Source organism: Phyllobates terribilis, unplaced genomic scaffold (genome assembly GCF_046119375.1).
Source record: "Phyllobates terribilis strain yellow unplaced genomic scaffold, ASM4611937v1 Scaffold_9__5_contigs__length_417890890, whole genome shotgun sequence".
Taxonomy (NCBI): domain Eukaryota; kingdom Metazoa; phylum Chordata; class Amphibia; order Anura; family Dendrobatidae; genus Phyllobates; species Phyllobates terribilis.
Genome location: NW_027362769.1, coordinates 188,646,966 through 188,667,047, shown reverse-complemented (window position 1 = coordinate 188,667,047; position 20,082 = coordinate 188,646,966). Strand labels below are relative to the sequence as shown.

General features: G+C 44.2%; 1 protein-coding gene across 7 annotated transcripts in view; it reads left to right on the top strand.

Moving 5' to 3' along the window:
- The window catches only part of MYLK (myosin light chain kinase), a 471,929-nt gene that overhangs the window by 195,587 nt on the left and 256,260 nt on the right, over nt 1-20,082 (top strand). For all 7 annotated transcript variants that reach the window (XM_073647529.1, XM_073647527.1, XM_073647531.1 and 4 more), the window contains 2 exons: nt 537-614; nt 917-2,337. In XM_073647529.1, coding sequence (XP_073503630.1) covers nt 537-614; nt 917-2,337 — 1,499 coding nt within the window. The remainder of the gene's footprint in view (nt 1-536; nt 615-916; nt 2,338-20,082) is intronic.

The window sequence follows — 20,082 nt, the reverse complement described above, 5'->3', positions numbered from 1 at the left end:
GAGATCACTGGTGGCCGCAGTATCTTTATGTTACCGGCAGCGGAGGAGGTGCGACGGCTGCAGACAGCTCCTCATATCTCAGCTTTCTGTGCTCTAGTTTCGCTCAGTCGCCCCTGAGTTTTCAGGTTTTTAGGTTTTCTTTCTTATTTGGCTGAAAAAACCCCATAATTGTTCCAAGTTTGGGTTCCCAGACGGAACCTATTCTCAGACGATCGGCGCAGGGTTATAATTAACCCCTCTCCTCCTGGACCGCTGCAGAGCCGTCGTGCTCTTCTTTCTTCCTCCGCATCTGCTGCTTCTGCTGCTGTTTTGTGCCGATCAACATAAATACAAACCACATATTTTACATGTTTCACTTGTTTTTTTATGTCTTTGGCTCTGGGATAGTGACAGAGCGGTGAACACGTCCCGGGATGCGAGATAGTGAGGCGGGTGAATAAACTATTGTTTAGAGACTGAAAGAAACTTTTCGTTCCATTTTCTGCCGTTTAATTGTTTTTCCTGAGGATAAAAAATTCCCTGTGTTTGTCTTGTAGGAACGCGGTGGGTGAATGCAGCTGCCAGGTGTCGGTGGTGCTGCAGGAGGACGAGCTCTCGGACCGAGCGCTCACACAGTAAGTCACCGCGGGGTTCTCAGGACGGGGCGGCTGCTATTTTTTGCTCAGCTAATTCTCTTCCCTCCCAGACCTATGAGCCTCTAATCCCCCAAATGTGACCCTCCGGACACAGCCAGAGAGTGGGGCTGGGGGATCTTTTTTATGGCTGTTTTCCTTATAAGGGTACTGAAGTCATCACTGATGCAATAAAGCGGTGGACTCGGTTCCTTCTCCGCACATTCTCCTCCCCTAGGACTTGTTTGATTCCAGAGCCAATCCTCCTTAAGTGCCTCTTTCTCTTTTCTCTCGCTGACACTTAGGCAAAGGGAGCAACCGGGCTTTTCAGAAAGAGATGGATGTGGCCCTGACAATGCACTAAAGATTGGAGAAGTGAGCCAAAGAGCTGACAATCAAGAGAGCATCTGTGGCGTACTCAAGAGAAGAGTAGAGGTGAAGGAGCATACTGAGGAAAACTTCCGACTGCAAGAAGCTGAGCAACTGGACTTCCGGAATCTGCTGGGAAAGAAAGTGACCACTAGAACAGTTTCCGAGGAGAACCTTAAAGACGTCTCGGCCGAGCAAATGGACTTCAGGGCCAACCTTCAGCGACAGGTTAAACCCAAGGCCTCGTCAGAGGATGAGCGCAAGGTGAACAGCCCACAGCAGGTGGATTTCCGATCAGTACTGGGCAAAAAGACTCCTGTCTCAAAAGCTCAAGTAGTGGAAAAGGTTGAAGCCAAACCCGCCACCTCCGACTTCAGGTCACTGCTCGGAAATAAGAAGAAAGTGCCGACCGAGAATGGAAACTCCAACAGCACTGAGCCCCACGAAAACGCAAAGCCCTTCAGCAAAGAAGAAAAACTCAAGCCACTGGTCAAAGATGAGAAGCCAAAGCCTGCAGTGAAGGAGGAAAACACAAAGCCAGTGGTTAATCAGGAGAAGGCAAAGTCTCTGTTCACCCAGGAAAAAGCCAAACCTCCTGCCATAAAGGATGAGAAGCTCAAACCTGCCATCAAGGAAGAGAATGCCAAGCCAGCAGTCAATCAGGAAAAGGTGAAACCCCTGACCAAGGAGAATGCTAAACCTGCTTTCAACCAGGAAAAAGCTAAACCCCTGACCAAGGAGGAAAATGCTAAACCTGCGGTCAACCTGGAGAAAACTAAACCCCTGACCAAGGAGGAAAATGCTAAACCTGCGGTCAACCTGGAGAAAACTAAACCCCTGACCAAGGAGGAAAATGCTAAACCTGCGGTCAACCAGGAGAAAACTAAACCCCTGACCAAGGAGGAAAATACTAAACCTGCGGTCAACCAGGAAAAAGCGAAAGTGAGTGTCAAAGAAGAAATCAAACCAGCATTAAATCAGGAAAAGACGAAGCTCTCATCCAAGGAGGAGAAGGTAAAACTTGCGGCCAATGAAGAAAGCTCCAAGCCTCTGGGCAAAGTGGATGCTACTAAGCCCTCAGTTGTGGAGGAGAAACCCAAACCTGCAGCAAAAGAGGAGAAGGTGGAGCAGAACTGTGTGTCCGAAGTGGATGGAGAGGTGGAGAACAAGGCAACTTTGGAGAGTGTGGCCGGGACCCCTCCTGTGTTCTCTGAGGTCTTACAAGATGCCAAGTTAGTGGATGGTGAAAAGTTGGTTTTACAGTGCCGGGTCACCTCAGAGCCTCCACCGGCTATCACATGGACCCTTGATGGAAAAGTCATAAAGTCCTCCAAGTTCATTGTACTTGCTCAGGAAGGTAATTATGAAAGAAAGTCCCTGGTGTGTGACGGTGTCCCTGCTATGAGCGGTTGAGTGCCCCTGCCATAACCGGGTGAGAGTCCCTGGTATATGAGGATGTCCCTGCTATGAGTGGGTGAGTGTCCCTGGTGTGTGAAGGTGTCCCTGCTATGAGCGGGTGAGTGTCCCTGGTGTATGAGGGTGTCCCTGCTATGAGCAGGTGAGTGTCCCTGGTGTATGAGGATGTCCCTGTTATGAGCGGGTGAGTGTCCCTGGTGTATGAGGGTGTCCCTGCTATGAGCGAGTGAGTGTTCCTGGTGTATGAGGATGTCTCTGTTATGAGTGGGTGAGTGTCCCTGGTGTATGAGGGTGTCCCTGCTATGAGTGGGTGAGTGTCCCTGGTGTATGGGGATGTCCCTGTTATGAGCGGGTGAGTGTCCTTGGTGTATGAGGATGTCCCTGCTATCAGCGGGTGAGTGTCCCTGGTGTATGAGGGTGTCCCTGCTATGAGCGGGTGAGTGTCCCTGGTGTATGAGGGTGTCCCTGCTATGAGCGGGTGAGTGTCCCTGGTGTATGAGGGTGTCCCTGCTATGAGTGGGTGAGTGTCCCTAGTGTATGAGGATGTCCCTGCTATGAGCGGGTGAGTGTCCCTGGTATATGAGAGTGTCCCTGCTATGAGCAGGTGAGTGTCCCTGTTGTATGAGGATGTCCCTGCTATGAGCGGGTGAGTGTCCCTGGTATATGAGGGTGTCCCTGCTATGAGCGGGTGAGTGTCCCTGGTGTATGAGGATGTCCCTGTTATGAGCGGGTGAGTGTCCCTGGTGTATGGGGGTGTCCCTGCTATGAGCGGGTGAGTGTCCCTGGTGTATGAGGATGTCCCTGCTATGAGCGGGTGAGTGTCCCTGGTGTATGAGGGTGTCCCTGCTATGAGCGGGTGAGTGTCCCTGGTGTATGAGGATGTCCCTGCTATGAACGGATGAGTGTCCCTGGTGTGTGAGGGTGTCCCTGCTATGAGCGGGTGAGTGTCCCTGGTGTATGAGGATGTCCCTGCTATGAGCGGGTGAGTGTCCCTGGTGTATGAGGATGTCCCTGCTATGAGCGGGTGAGTGTCCCTGGTGTATGAGGGTGTCCCTGCTATGAGCGGGTGAGTGTCCCTGGTGTATGAGGGTGTCCCTGCTATGAGCGGGTGAGTGTCCCTGGTATATGATGGTGTCCCTGCTATGAGCGGGTGAGTGTCCCTGGTGTATGAGGGTGTCCCTGCTATGAGCGGGTGAGTGTCCCTGGTGTATGAGGGTGTCTCTGCTATGAGCGGGTGAGGGTCCCTGGTGTATGAGAGTGTCCCTGCTATGAGTGGGTGAGTGTCCCTGGTATATGAGGGTGTCCCTGCTATGAGCGGGTGAGTGTCCCTGGTATATGATGGTGTCCCTGCTATGAGCGGGTGAGTGTCCCTGGTGTATGAGTATGTCCCTGCTATGAGCGGGTGAGTGTCCCTGGTGTATGAGGGTGTCCCTGCTATGAGCGGGTGAGTGTCCCTGGTGTATGAGGATGTCCCTGCTATGAGCGGGTGAGTGTCCCTGGTGTATGAGGGTGTCCCTGCTATGAGCGGGTGAGTGTCCCTGGTGTATGAGGGTGTCCATGCTATGAGCGGGTGACTGTCCCTGGTGTATGAGGGTGTCCCTGCTATGAGCGGGTGAGTGTCCCTGGTATATGAGGATGTTCCTGCTATGAGCGGGTGAGTGTCCCTGGTATATGAGGATGTCCCTGCTATGAGCGGGTGAGTGTCCCTGGTATATGAGGATGTCCCTGCTATGAGCGGGTGAGTGTCCCTGGTGTATGAGGATGTCCCTGCTATGAGCGGGTGAGTGTCCCTGGTGTATGAGGATGTCCCTGCTATGAGCGGGTGAGTGTCCCTGGTGTATGAGGATGTCCCTGTTATGAGCGGGTGAGTGTCCCTGGTATATGATGGTGTCCCTACTATGAGCGGGTGAGTGTCCCTGGTGTATGAGGATGTCCCTGCTATGAGCGGGTGAGTGTCCCTGGTATATGAGGGTGGCCCTGCTATGAGCGGGTGAGTGTCCCTGGTGTGTGAGGATGTCCCTGCTATGAGCGGGTGAGTGTCCCTGGTGTATGAGGATGTCCCTGCTATGAGCGGGTGAGTGTCCCTGGTGTATGAGGATGTCCCTGCTATGAGCGGGTGAGTGTCCCTGGTATATGAGGATGTCCCTGCTATGAGCGGGTGAGTGTCCCTGGTATATGAGGGTGGCCCTGCTATGAGCGGGTGAGTGTCCCTGGTGTATGAGGGTGTCCCTGCTATGAGCGGGTGAGTGACCGTGGTGTATGAGGGTGTCCATGCTATGAGCGGGTGAGTGTCCCTGGTGTATGAGGGTGTCCCTGCTATGAGCGGGTGAGTGTCCCTGGTGTATGAGGGTGTCCCTGCTATGAGCGGGTGAGTGTCCCTGGTGTATGAGGGTGTCCCTGCTATGAGCGGATGAGTGTCCCTGGTGTATGAGGATGTCCCTGCTATGAGCGGGTGAGTGTCCCTGGTGTATGAGGGTGTCCCTGCTATGAGCGGGTGAGTGTCCCTGGTGTATGAGGGTGTCCCTGCTATGAGCGGGTGAGTGTCCCTGGTGTATGAGGGTGGCCCTGCTATGAGCGGGTGAGTGTCCCTGGTGTATGAGGATGTCCCTGCTATGAGCGGGTGAGTGTCCCTGGTGTATGAGGGTGTCCCTGCTATGAGCGGGTGAGTGTCCCTGGTGTATGAGGGTGTCCCTGCTATGAGCGGGTGAGTGTCCCTGGTGTATGAGGGTGGCCCTGCTATGAGCGGGTGAGTGTCCCTGGTGTATGAGGGTGTCCCTGCTATGAGCGGGTGAGTGTCCCTGGTATATGAGAGTGTCCCTGGTGTATGAGGATGTCCCTGCTATGAGCGGGTGAGTGTCCCTGGTGTATGAGGGTGGCCCTGCTATGAGCGGGTGAGTGTCCCTGGTGTATGAGGATGTCCCTGCTATGAGCGGGTGAGTGTCCCTGGTGTATGAGGGTGTCCCTGCTATGAGCGGGTGAGTGTCCCTGGTGTATGAGGGTGTCCCTGCTATGAGCGGGTGAGTGTCCCTGGTGTATGAGGGTGTCCCTGCTATGAGCGGGTGAGTGTCCCTGGTGTATGAGGGTGTCCCTGCTATGAGCGGGTGAGTGTCCCTGGTGTTTGAGGGTGTCCCTGCTATGAGCGGATGAGTGTCCCTGGTGTATGAGGATGTCCCTGCTATGAGCGGGTGAGTGTCCCTGGTGTATGAGGGTGTCCCTGCTATGAGCGGGTGAGTGTCCCTGGTGTATGAGGGTGTCCCTGCTATGAGCGGGTGAGTGTCCCTGGTGTATGAGGGTGGCCCTGCTATGAGCGGGTGAGTGTCCCTGGTGTATGAGGATGTCCCTGCTATGAGCGGGTGAGTGTCCCTGGTGTATGAGGGTGTCCCTGCTATGAGCGGGTGAGTGTCCCTGGTGTATGAGGGTGTCCCTGCTATGAGCGTGTGAGTGTCCCTGGTGTATGAGGGTGGCCCTGCTATGAGCGGGTGAGTGTCCCTGGTGTATGAGGGTGTCCCTGCTATGAGCGGGTGAGTGTCCCTGGTATATGAGAGTGTCCCTGGTGTATGAGGATGTCCCTGCTATGAGCGGGTGAGTGTCCCTGGTGTATGAGGGTGGCCCTGCTATGAGCGGGTGAGTGTCCCTGGTGTATGAGGATGTCCCTGCTATGAGCGGGTGAGTGTCCCTGGTGTATGAGGATGTCCCTGCTATGAGCGGGTGAGTGTCCCTGGTGTATGAGGGTGTCCCTGCTATGAGCGGGTGAGTGTCCCTGGTGTATGAGGGTGTCCCTGCTATGAGCGGGTGAGTGTCCCTGGTGTATGAGGGTGTCCCTGCTATGAGCGGGTGAGTGTCCCTGGTGTATGAGGATGTCCCTGCTATGAGCGGGTGAGTGTCCCTGGTGTATGAGGATGTCCCTGCTATGAGCGGGTGAGTGTCCCTGGTGTATGAGGGTGTCCCTGCTATGAGCGGGTGAGTGTCCCTGGTGTATGAGGATGTCCCTGCTATGAGCGGGTGAGTGTCCCTGGTGTATGAGGGTGTCCCTGCTATGAGCGGGTGAGTGTCCCTGGTATATGAGGGTGTCCCTGCTATGAGCGGGTGAGTGTCCCTGGTGTATGAGGGTGTCTCTGCTATGAGCGGGTGAGTGTCCCTGGTGTATGAGGGTGTCCCTGCTATGAGCGGGTGAGTGTCCCTGGTGTATGAGGGTGTCCCTGCTATGAGCGGGTGAGTGTCCCTGGTGTATGAGGATGTCCCTGCTATGAGCGGGTGAGTGTCCCTGGTGTATGAGGATGTCCCTGCTATGAGCGGGTGAGTGTCCCTGGTGTATGAGGGTGTCCCTGCTATGAGCGGGTGAGTGTCCCTGGTGTATGAGGATGTCCCTGTTATGAGTGGGTGAGTGTCCCTGGTGTATGAGGGTGTCCCTGCTATGAGCGGGTGAGTGTCCCTGGTGTATGAGGGTGTCTCTGCTATGAGCGGGTGAGTGTTGCCCCGGGGGCGAGTGTGCCGTCTCTTCACCATGTGATTGCTGTGTCTTGCTCGGTCGCTGTCTCTTCTGCTTCGCTGCCGTCATTCATTATGTTCTGATTTTATAAACAAGCTTCATCGTTTGTATGAGGGGAAAGTTGCTGATCATTTGCTGATCTCTGTCACTAAATTCCATAATTCAGAGACTAAAAAAAACAGCTGAGGGTTTGTTACAATGTGTCTGCATTTCTCAATTGTTTAGTCCTCCATGGGGCTGCTGGAAAAAGCAGAGCTCCGCTCTTGGCAGCGCCAGATGGGATGGATGGAGCGGTCGAGTATGCACACTGCATTATACATTATAAGGGGGATAAAAGTTCTCCATGCTGCCTATCGGTGCGAGTCCCCGGGGTCGGACCCCATGATTGATATGGTCACCTACTGCAGATAGGTGATGACTCGTATTCTCCGGACAACCCCTTTAGGCTGTGTTCACACGATCCTTTCTGGCAGCGCTTTGAAGGCAGTATACTTTATACTCTATGCTGCGTCCACAGCGCCGCCCGCAGGTGAATCCTATGTGTTCATTGATCCATTCACCGCATCCTAGACTTTGCACTGATAGAATTTCTCTTGCGGAGGGAAATTAACATACTGCGGTCTGTGAAGATGCCCTGCATGTCCGTCTCCGCGGGTGGTCCGCAGGTGCTCGGAGACGCATAGTGGGCATGGTATTTCTTGAAATCCTTCCTCTGTGCTCTAACATCTGGCCCCTGCGGACAGCACAAGTGCACTGCTTCCAACCCGTGGCCATTCCTGATCATGTGCACGTACCCTTAGAAGTTGCAGAACCAGCGTCTGTCTGGATCTTCTAGGCAGTTACAATGTATCAGTCTGGAGTCCAGCAGGTCATAGCTCAGACTAATACAATGTAACCAAACCTCAGCTTTGGGATTTATTGGCTTCATGCAGCGTTTCTGCTTTGGAATTTCATCTTCTTTCTATTCTTTGATTGCGAGCAGAGATCCTGAATATGATAAATCTATCACAGCGTTGTAGAGCTGTGCGTCACCTGCTAATAATCTGTGACTCTCACGGTGAAATCCAATGGGAGTTGTAGTACGATCAGCAGAACAGATACGACTGTAGGGCATTACCAGTGAGGTAGGTGGTTATATAATGGGATTGCAGAGGTTAATGAATGACTGGGGATTGGGGGGCTGCGTATTAGTGGGGTCCTCGGCCCAGTGACCCTGTGTCTCGCTGGGTGTTCACCGCACATTCTTCTGGGGGGATCTGTTCCTTCCCACAGTAAAGCCGTGTAATAAATTCTCTTTGTTTTATAGTTTGAGTCGCTGCCAGGCACTTTGTGTCTGTGACTGCTGATGTGTCGTCTCAGTGTGTCACATTGATTGATATTTACTGTGTCAGTTCTCACAGGAAGTCACTGGGTGTGTGGGAGGAAGGGACCTGTCTGTCTATGAGGGGTTTAATGCGTGAGAATCAGACCGTCCCCCGAGGGCCGCATGTTGGTTCCCAGGGCGGCTGGGATCCCGGATGGCAGAGCCTTATTATCTGGGAAATCTTTCTTAGCGAGGAGAGAATCCTCGCTGCCTCCTGTCTGATGGTTTATACCGGATATAGCCCAGATACCATTATACCACGAAGGGTCCGCACAGTCTGACCACAAACAAGAATCCTGCCGTCAGGTGTCGCACGGAACATTTACATAGAGAAACCTGAAGCACATTCAGAAAATCTCATTTATCACAACTTGTATCAAAATAGCAGGTAAAGTGCTCTGCGCTATAGGCTATGATTGACGGAGGTAATGGTGATAGATATCACTGAGATATACAGTGGGGGAAATAAGTATTTGATACACGACCAATTTTGCAAGTTTTCCCACCAACAAAGATCGGAGAAGTCTGTAATATTTATCGTAGGTCACTTCACCTGTGAGAGACAGAATCTAAAAATAAAAAACAGAAAATCCCATTGTAGGATTGTTGCAGAATTAATTTGCATTTTATTGCATTAATTAAGTATTTGATACAATAAAAAAACAGAACTTAATATTTGATCCAGAAACCTTTGTTTGCACAAGATGTTTCTTATAGATCTTGACCAGGTTTGCACACACTGCAGCAGGGATTTTGGCCCCCTCCTCCATACAGATCTTCTCCAGATCTTTCAGGTTTCGGGGCTGTCGCTGGCCAACATTGAGTTTCTGCTCCCTCCAAAGATTTTCTATTGGGTTCAGGTCTGGACACTGGCTAGGCCACTCCAGGACCCTGAAATGCTTCTTACGGAGCCGCTCCTTAGTTGACCTGCCTGTGTGTTTTGGGTCATTATCATGCTGGAAGACCCAGCCATGACCCATCTTCAATGCTCTTACTGAGGGAAGGAGGTTGTTGACATGCATGCTCCCTTCAATACGGTTCAGTCGTCCATTTACCTTTGCAGAAAAGCACCCCCAAAGTATGATTCTTCCCCCACCATTTATCACGGTTGGGATGGTGTTTTTGTGGTTGTACTCATCCTTCTTCTATCTCCAAACATGGCAAGTGGAGTTGATACCAAAAAGTTCTCTTTTGGTCTCATCTAACCACATGACCTTCTTCTATTCCTCCCCTTAAATCATCCACCTGGTCATTGGCGAGCTTCAAATGGGCCTGAACTTGTGTTGGTATGAGCAGGAGGCCCTTGCGTGCTCTGCAGGATTTTAATCCATGACGGCGTAGTGTGTTACTAACGGTAAAGTGTGAGACTGTGGTCCCTGCTCTCTTCAGATCATTGACCAGGTCCTCCCGTGTAGATCTGGGCTGATTCCTGAGCTTTCTCAGAATCATCCTTACCCCACGAGGCGAGATCTTGCATGAAGTCCCAGATCAAGGAAGATTGATGGTCATCTTGTGTTTTTTCCATTTTTCTAAAAATTGTGCCAACAGTTGTTTCCTTCTCACCAAGCCGCTTGTCTATTGTCCTGTAGCCCATCCCAGCCTTGTGGAGGTCTACAATTTTGTAGTAATAACGTTCCTGACGTCACCGCTCATCAGAGACGTCGGAAAGAGTGTAGATAAGCACCACAATTGGCGCACCTAATGTGGTGTGCCCCTTCTGGGGCGACTGCGGACTTGTATTTTTAGGTTAGGAAGAAGGCAGGAGACCCATCGTTGTTGTTGTTTTTTTTTTAAATTTGACCGCCCTTCTCCTCAGTGTGATATAGTAATATATATAGTAATATGGCCGCCCTTCTCCTCAGTGTGATATAGTAATATATATATAGTAATATGGTCACCCTTCTCCTCAGTGTGATATAGTAATATATATAGTAATATGGCCGCCCTTCTCCTCAGTATGATATAGTAATATGGCCGCCCTTCTCCTCAGTGTGATATAGTAATATATATAGTAATATGGTCACCCTTCTCCTCAGTGTGATATAGTAATATATATAGTAATATGGCCGCCCTTCTCCTCAGTATGATATAGTAATATGGCCGCCCTTCTCAGTGTGATATAGTAATATATATAGTAATATGGCCGCCCTTCTCCTCAGTGTGATATAGTAATATATATAGTAATATGGCCGCCCTTCTCCTCAGTATGATATAGTAATATATATAGTAATATGGCCGACCTTCTCCTGAGTGATGATATAGTAATATATATAGTAATATGGCCGCCCTTCTCCTCAGTGTGATATAGTAATATATATATAGTAATATGGCCGCCCTTCTCTTCAGTGTGATATAGTAATACATATATAGTAATATGGCCGCCCTTCTCCTCAGTATGATATAGTAATATGGCTGCCCTTCTCCTCAGTGTGATATAGTAATATATATAGTAATATGGCCGCCCTTCTCCTCAGTGTGATATAGTAATATATATAGTAATATGGTCACCCTTCTCCTCAGTGTGATATAGTAATATATATAGTAATATGGCCGCCCTTCTCCTCAGTGTGATATAGTAATATATATAGTAATATGGCCACCCTTTTCCTCAGTGTGATATAGTAATGTATATAGTAATATGGCCGCCCTTCTGTTCAGTGTGAGATAGAAATATATATAGTACTATGGCCGCCCTTCTCCTCAGTATGATATAGTAATATATATAGTAATATGGCCGCCCTTCTCCTCAGTGTGATATAGTAATATGGCCGCCCTTCTCTTCAGTGTGATATAGTAATACATATATAGTAATATGGCCGCCCTTCTCCTCAGTATGATATAGTAATATGGCCGCCCTTCTCCTCAGTGTGATATAGTAATATGGCCGCCCTTCTCCTCAGTGTGATATAGTTATATATATAGTAACATGGCCGCCCTTCTCCTCAGTGTGAGATAGAAATATATATAATAATATGGCCGTCCTTCTCCTCGGTGTGATATAGTAATATATATGGTAAAATGGCCGCCCTTCTCAGTGTAATACAGTAATATATATAGCAATATGGCCTCCCTTCTCCTCAGTGTGATATAGTAATATATATAGTAATATGGCCGTCCTTCTCCTCAGTGTGATATAGTAATATATATAGTAATATGGCTGCCCTTCTCCACAGTGTAATACAGTAATATATATAGTAATATGGCCGCCCTACTCCTCAGTGTGATATAGTAATATATATAGTAATATGGCCGCCCTTCTCCTCAGTGTAATACAGTAATATATATAGTAATGTGGCCGCCCTTCTCAGTGTGATATAGTAATATATATAGTAATATGGCCGCCCTTCTCTTCAGTGTGAGATAGAAATATACTGTATATAATAATATGGCCGTCCTTCTCCTCGGTGTGATATAGTAATATATATAGTAAAATGGCCTCCCTTCTCAGTGTAATACAGTAATATATATAACAAAATGAGCTCCCTTCTCATCAGTGTGATATAGTAATATATATAGTAATATGGCCGCCCTTCTCCTCAGTGTGATAGAGAAATATATATAGTAATATGGCCGCCCTTCTCCTCAGTGTAATATAGCAATATATATATAATAATATCGCTGACCTTCTCCTCAGTGTAATACAGTAATATATATAGCAATATGGCCGCCCTTCTCCTCAGTGTAATATAGTAATATATATAGTAATATGGCCGCCCTTCTCATCAGTGTGATATAGTAATATATATTGTAATATGGCCGCCCTTCTCATCAGTGTGATGTAGTAATATATATAGTAATATGGCCGTCCTTCTCCTCAGTGTGATATAGTAATATATATAGTAATATGGCCGCCCTTCTCCTCAGTGTGATATAGTAATATGGCCGCCCTTCTCCTTAGTGTGATATAGTAATATGGCCGCCCTTCTCCTTAGTGTGATATAGTAATATATATACTAGTATGGCCGCCCTTCTCCTCAGTGTGATATAGTAATATATAGTAGTATGGCTGCCCTTCTCCTCAGTGTGATATAGTAATGTATATATAGTAATGCCTCCGCCCTTCTCCTCAGTGTGATATAGTAATCAATATAGTAATATGGCCGCCCTTCTCCTCAGTGTGATATAGTATTATATATCGTAATATGAACTCCCTTCTCCTCTGTGTGATATAGTAATATATATAGTAATATGGCCGCCTTACTCCTCAGTGTGATATAGTAATATATATAGTAATATGGCCGCCCTTCTCCTTAGTATGATATAGTAATATATATAGTAATATGGCCGCCTTACTCCTCAGTGTGATATAGTAATATATATAGTAATATGGCCGCTCTTCTCCTTAGTGTGATATAGTAATAGTAATATGGCCGCCCTCCTCCTCAGTGTGATATAGTAATATATATAGTAATATGGCCGCCCTTCTACTCAGTGTGATATAGTAATATATAGTAATATGGCTGCCCTTCTCCTCAGTGTGATATAGTAATATGGCCGCCCTTCTCCTTAGTGTGATATAGTAATATATATAGTAATATGGCCACCCTCCTCCTCAGTGTGATATAGTAATATATATAGTAATATGGCCGTCCTTCTCAGTGTGATATTGTAATATATATAGTAATATGGCTGCCCTTCTCCTCAGTGTGATATAGTAATATATATATATAGTAATACGGCCGCCCTTCTCCTCAGTGTGATATAGTAATCAATATAGTAATATGGCTGCCCTTCTCCTCAGTGTGATATAGTAATATATATAGTAATATGGCCGCCCTACTCCTCAGTGTAATATGTATAGTAATATGGCCGCCCTTCTCCTCAGTGTGATATAGTAATATATATAGTAATATGGCCGCCCTTCTCCTCAGTGTAATATATATAGTAATATGGCCGCCCTTCTCCTCAGTGTGATATAGTAATATATATAGTAATATGGCCGCCCTTCTCCTCTGTGTGATATAGTAATATATATATAGTAATATGGCCGCACTCTCCTCAGTGATGATATAGTAATATATATAGTAATATGGCCGCCCTTTTCCTCAGTGTGATATAGTAATATATATAGTAATATGGCCGCCCTTCTCTACAGTGTGATATAGTAATATATATATAGTAATATGGCCGCCCTTCTCAGCTTAATATAGTAATATATATTTTAATATGGCCGCCCTTATCCTCAGTGATGATATAGTAATATGGCCCCCCTTCTCCTCAGTGTGATATAGTAATATATATATAGTAATATGACTGCCCTTCTCCTTACTGTAATATAGTAATGTATATAGTAATATGGCCGCCCTTCTCCTCAGTGTGATATAGTAATATATATAGTAATAAGGCCGCCCTTCTCCTCAGTGTAATACATATAGTAATATGGTCGCCGTTCTCCTCAGTGTGATATAATTTACTGTATATATAGTAATATGGCCGCCCTTCTCCTCAGTGTGATATAGTAATATATATATAGTAATATGGGCGCCCTTCTCCTCAGTGTGATATAGTAATATATATAGTAATATGGCCGCTCTTCTCCTCAGTGTGATATAGTAATATATATAGTAACATGGCCACCCTTCTCCTCAGTGTGATATAGTAATATATATAGTAATATGGCCACCCTTCTCCTCAGTGTGATATAGTAATATATATAGTAATATGGCCACCCTTCTCCTCAGTGTGATATAGTAATATGGCCACCCTTCTCAGTGTGATATAGTAATATATATAGTAATATGGCCGCCCTTCTCCTCAGTGTAATATATATAGTTATATGGCCACCCTTCTCCTCAGTGTGATATAGTAATATATATAGTAATATGGCCGCCCTTCTCCGCAGTGTGATACAGTAATATATATAGTAATATGGCCACTCTTCTCAGTGTTATATAGTAATATATATAGTAATATGGCCGCCCTTCTCGTCAGTGTAATATATATAGTTATATGGCCACCCTTCTCAGTGTGATATAGTAATATATATAGTAATATGGCCGCCCTTCTCCTCAGTGTGATATAGTAATATATATAGTAATATGGCCGCCCTTCTCCTCAGTGTGATATAGTAATATATATAGTAATATGGCCACCCTTCTCCTCAGTGTGATATAGTAATATATATAGTAATATGACTGCCCTTCTCCTTAGTGTAATATAGTAATGTATATAGTAATATGGCCGCCCTTCTCCTCAGTGTGATATAGTAATATATATAGTAATAAGGCCCCCCTTCTCCTCAGTGTAATACATATAGTAATATGGCCGCCGTTCTCCTCAGTGTGATATAATTTACTGTATATATAGTAATATGGCCGCCCTTCTCCTCAGTGTGATATAGTAATATATATATAGTAATATGGCCGCCCTTCACCTCAGTGTGATATAGTAATATATATATATATATATATATATATATATATATATAGTAATATGGGCGCCCTTCTCCTCAGTGTGATATAGTAATATATATAGTAATATGGCCGCTCTTCTCCTCAGTGTGATATAGTAATATATATAGTAATATGGCCGCCCTTCTCCTCAGTGTGATATAGTAATATATATAGTAATATGGCCACCCTTTTCCTCAGTGTGATATAGTAATATATATAGTAATATGGCCACCCTTCTCCTCAGTGTGATATAGTAATATATATAGTAATATGGCCACCTTTCTCCTCAGTGTGATATAGTAATATATATAGTAATATGGCCACCCTTCTCCTCAGTGTGATATAGTAATATATATAGTAATATGGCCACCCTTCTCAGTGTGATATAGTAATATGGCCGCCCTTCTCCTCAGTGTAATATATATAGTTATATGGCTACCCTTCTCCTCAGTGTGATATAGTAATATATATAGTAATATGGCCGCCCTTCTTCGCAGTGTGATACAGTAATATATATAGTAATATGGCCACCCTTCTCCTCAGTGTGATATAGTAATATATATAGTAATATGGCCACACTTCTCAGTGTGATATAGTAATATATATAGTAATATGGCAGCCCTTCTCTTCAGTGTAATATATATAGTTATATGGCCACCCTTCTCAGTGTGATATAGTAATATATATAGTAATATGGCCGCCCTTCTCCTCAGTGTGATATAGTAATATATATAGTAATATGGCCGCCCTACTCCTCAGTGTGATATAGTAATATGGCCGCCCTTCTCCTCAGTGTGATATAGTAATATATATAGTAATATGGCCACCCTTCTCCTCAGTGTGATATAGTAATATATATAGTAATATGGCCGCCCTTCTCCTCAGTGTGATATAGTAATATATATAGTAATATGGTCGCCCTCCTCCTCAGTGTGATATAGTAGTATATTTTGTAATATGACCGCCCTTTTCTCAGTGTGATATAGTAATATATATAGTAATATGGCATCCCTTTTCCTCAGTTTGATGTAGTAATATATATATAGTAATATGGCCGCCCTTCTCTTCAGTGTGATATAATAATATATATAGTAATATGGCCGCCTTTCTCCTCAGTGTGATATAGTAATATATATAGTATTATGGTCGCCCTTCACCTCAGTGTGATATAGTAATATATATAGTAATATGTCCGTCCTTCTCCTCAGTGTGATATAATAATATATATAGTAATATGGCCGCCCTTCTCCTCAGTGTGATATAGTAATATATATAGTAATATGGCCGCCCTTCTCCTCCTTGATGATATAGTGGTATATATAGTAATATGGCCGCCCTTCTCCTCAGTGTGATATAGTAGTATATATAGTAATATGGCCTCCCTTCTCAGTGTGATATAGTAATATATATAGTAATATGGCTGCCCTTCTCCTCAGTTTAATATAGTAATATATATAGTAATATGGCCGCCCTTCTCAGTGTGATATAGTAATATATATAGTAATGTGGCCGCCCTTCTCCTCAGTATGATATAGTAATATATATAGTAATATGGCTGCCCTTCTCCTCAGTGTAATATAGTAATATATATAGTAATATGGCCGCCCTTCTCCTCAGTATGATATAGTAATATGGCCGCCCTTCTCCTCAGTGTGGTATAGTAATATATATATAGTAATATGGCCGCTCTTCTCCTCAGTGTGATATAGTAATATATATATAGTAATATGACCGCCCTTCTCCTCAGTGTGATATAGTAATATATATAGTAATATGGCCGCCCTTCTCCTCAGTGTGATATAGTAATATATATAGTAATATGGTCACCCTTCTCCTCAGTGTGATATAGTAATATATATAGTAATATGGCCGCCCTTCTCCTCAGTGTGATATAGTAATATATATAGTAATATGGCCGCCCTTTTCCTCAGTGTGATATAGTAATGTATATAGTAATATGGCCGCCCTTCTCTTCAGTGTGAGATAGAAATATATATAGTAATATGGCCGCCCTTCTCCTCAGTGTGATATAGTAATATATATAGTAATATGGCCGCCCTTCTCAGTATGATATAGTAATATATATAGTAATATGGCCGCCCTTCTCCTCAGTGTGATAAAGTAATATATATATAGTAATATGGCCGGCCCTCTCTTCAGCGTGATATAGTAATACATATATAGTAATATGGCCGCCCTTCTCAGTATGATATAGTAATATGGCCGCCCTTCTCCTCAGTGTGATATAGTAATATATATAGTAATATGGCCGCCCTTCTCCTCAGTGTGATATAGTAATATATATAGTAATATGGCCGCCCTTCTCCTCAGTATGATATAGTAATATATATAGTAATATGTCCGCCCTTCTCCTGAGTGATGATATAGTAATATATATAGTAATATGGCCGCCCTTCTCTTCAGTGTGATATAGTAATACATATATAGTAATATGGCCGCCCTTCTCCTCAGTATGATATAGTAATATGGCTGCCCTTCTCCTCAGTGTGATATAGTAATATATATAGTAATATGGCCGCCCTTCTCCTCAGTGTGATACAGTAATATATATAGTAATTTGGTCACCCTTCTCCTCAGTGTGATATAGTAATATATATAGTAATATGACCGCCCTTCTCCTCAGTGTGATATAGTAATATATATAGTAATATGGCCACCCTTTTCCTCAATGTGATATCGTAATGTATATAGTAATATGGCCGCCCTTCTGTTCAGTGTGAGATAGAAATATATATAGTAATATGGCCGCCCTTCTCCTCAGTGTGATGTAGTAATATATATAGTACTTTGGCCGCCCTTCTCCTCAGTATGATATAGTAATATATATAGTAATATGGCCGCCCTTCTCAGTGTGATATAGTAATATATATATATATAGTAATATGGCCGCCCTTCTCTTCAGTGTGATATAGTAATACATATATAGTAATATGGCCGCCCTTCTCCTCAGTATGATATAGTAATATGGCCGCCCTTCTCCTCAGTGTGATATAGTAATATATATAGTAATATGGCCGCCCTTCTCCTCAGTGTGATATAGTTATATATATAGTAACATGGCCGCCCTTCTCCTCAGTGTGATATAGTAATATATATAGTAATATGGCCGCCCTTCTCCACAGTGTGAGATAGAAATATATATAATAATATGGCCGTCCTTCTCCTCGGTGTGATATAGTAATATATATGGTCTAATGGCCGCCCTTCTCAGTGTAATACAGTAATATATATAGCAATATGGCCTCCCTTCTCCTCAGTGTGATATAGTAATATATATAGTAATATGGCCGTCCTTCTCCTCAGTGTGATATAAAAATATATATAGTAATATGGCCGCCCTTCTCCACAGTGTAATACAGTAATATATATAGTAATATGGCCGCCCTACTCCTCAGTGTGATATAGTAATATATATAGTAATATGGCCGCCCTTCTCCTCAGTGTAATACAGTAATATATATAGTAATGTGGCCGCCCTTCTCAGTGTGATATAGTAATATATATAGTAATATGGCCGCCCTTCTCTTCAGTGTAAGCTAGAAATATACTGTATATAATAATATGGCCGTCCTTCTCCTCGGTGTGATATAGTAATATATATAGTAATATGGCCGCCCTTCTCCTTAGTGTGATATAGTAATATATATAGTAATATGGCTGCCCTCCTCCTCAGTGTGATATAGTAATATATATAGTAATATGGCCGCCCTTCTCTTCAGTGTAAGATAGAAATATACTGTATATAATAATATGGCCGTCCTTCTCCTCGGTGTGATATAGTAATATATATAGTAATATGGCCGCCCTTCTCCTTATTGTGATATAGTAATATATATAGTAATATGGCCGCCCTTCTCCTCAGTGTGATATAGTAATATATATATAGTAATATGGCCGCCCTTCTCTTCAGTGTGATATAGTAATACATATATAGTAATATGGCCGCCCTTCTCCTCAGTATGATATAGTAATATGGCTGCCCTTCTCCTCAGTGTGTTATAGTAATATGGCCGCCCTTCTCCTCAGTGTGATACAGTAATATATATAGTAATTTGGTCACCCTTCTCCTCAGTGTGATATAGTAATATATATAGTAATATGACCGCCCTTCTCCTCAGTGTGATATAGTAATATATATAGTAATATGGCCACCCTTTTCCTCAATGTGATATCGTAATGTATATAGTAATATGGCCGCCCTTCTGTTCAGTGTGAGATAGAAATATATATAGTAATATGGCCGCCCTTCTCCTCAGTGTGATGTAGTAATATATATAGTACTTTGGCCGCCCTTCTCCTCAGTATGATATAGTAATATATATAGTAATATGGCCGCCCTTCTCAGTGTGATATAGTAATATATATATATATAGTAATATGGCCGCCCTTCTCTTCAGTGTGATATAGTAATACATATATAGTAATATGGCCGCCCTTCTCCTCAGTATGATATAGTAATATGGCCGCCCTTCTCCTCAGTGTGATATAGTAATATATATAGTAATATGGCCGCCCTTCTCCTCAGTGTGATATAGTTATATATATAGTAACATGGCCGCCCTTCTCCTCAGTGTGATATAGTAATATATATAGTAATATGGCCGCCCTTCTCCACAGTGTGAGATAGAAATATATATAATAATATGGCCGTCCTTCTCCTCGGTGTGATATAGTAATATATATGGTCTAATGGCCGCCCTTCTCAGTGTAATACAGTAATATATATAGCAATATGGCCTCCCTTCTCCTCAGTGTGATATAGTAATATATATAGTAATATGGCCGTCCTTCTCCTCAGTGTGATATAAAAATATATATAGTAATATGGCCGCCCTTCTCCACAGTGTAATACAGTAATATATATAGTAATATGGCCGCCCTACTCCTCAGTGTGATATAGTAATATATATAGTAATATGGCCGCCCTTCTCCTCAGTGTAATACAGTAATATATATAGTAATGTGGCCGCCCTTCTCAGTGTGATATAGTAATATATATAGTAATATGGCCGCCCTTCTCTTCAGTGTAAGATAGAAATATACTGTATATAATAATATGGCCGTCCTTCTCCTCGGTGTGATATAGTAATATATATAGTAATATGGCCGCCCTTCTCCTTAGTGTGATATAGTAATATATATAGTAATATGGCTGCCCTCCTCCTCAGTGTGATATAGTAATATATATAGTAATATGGCCGCCCTTCTCTTCAGTGTAAGATAGAAATATACTGTATATAATAATATGGCCGTCCTTCTCCTCGGTGTGATATAGTAATATATATAGTAATATGGCCGCCCTTCTCCTTATTGTGATATAGTAATATATATAGTAATATGGCCGCCCTTCTCCTCAGTGTGATATAGTAATATGGCCGCCCTTCTCTTCAGTGTGATATAGTAATACATATATAGTAATAT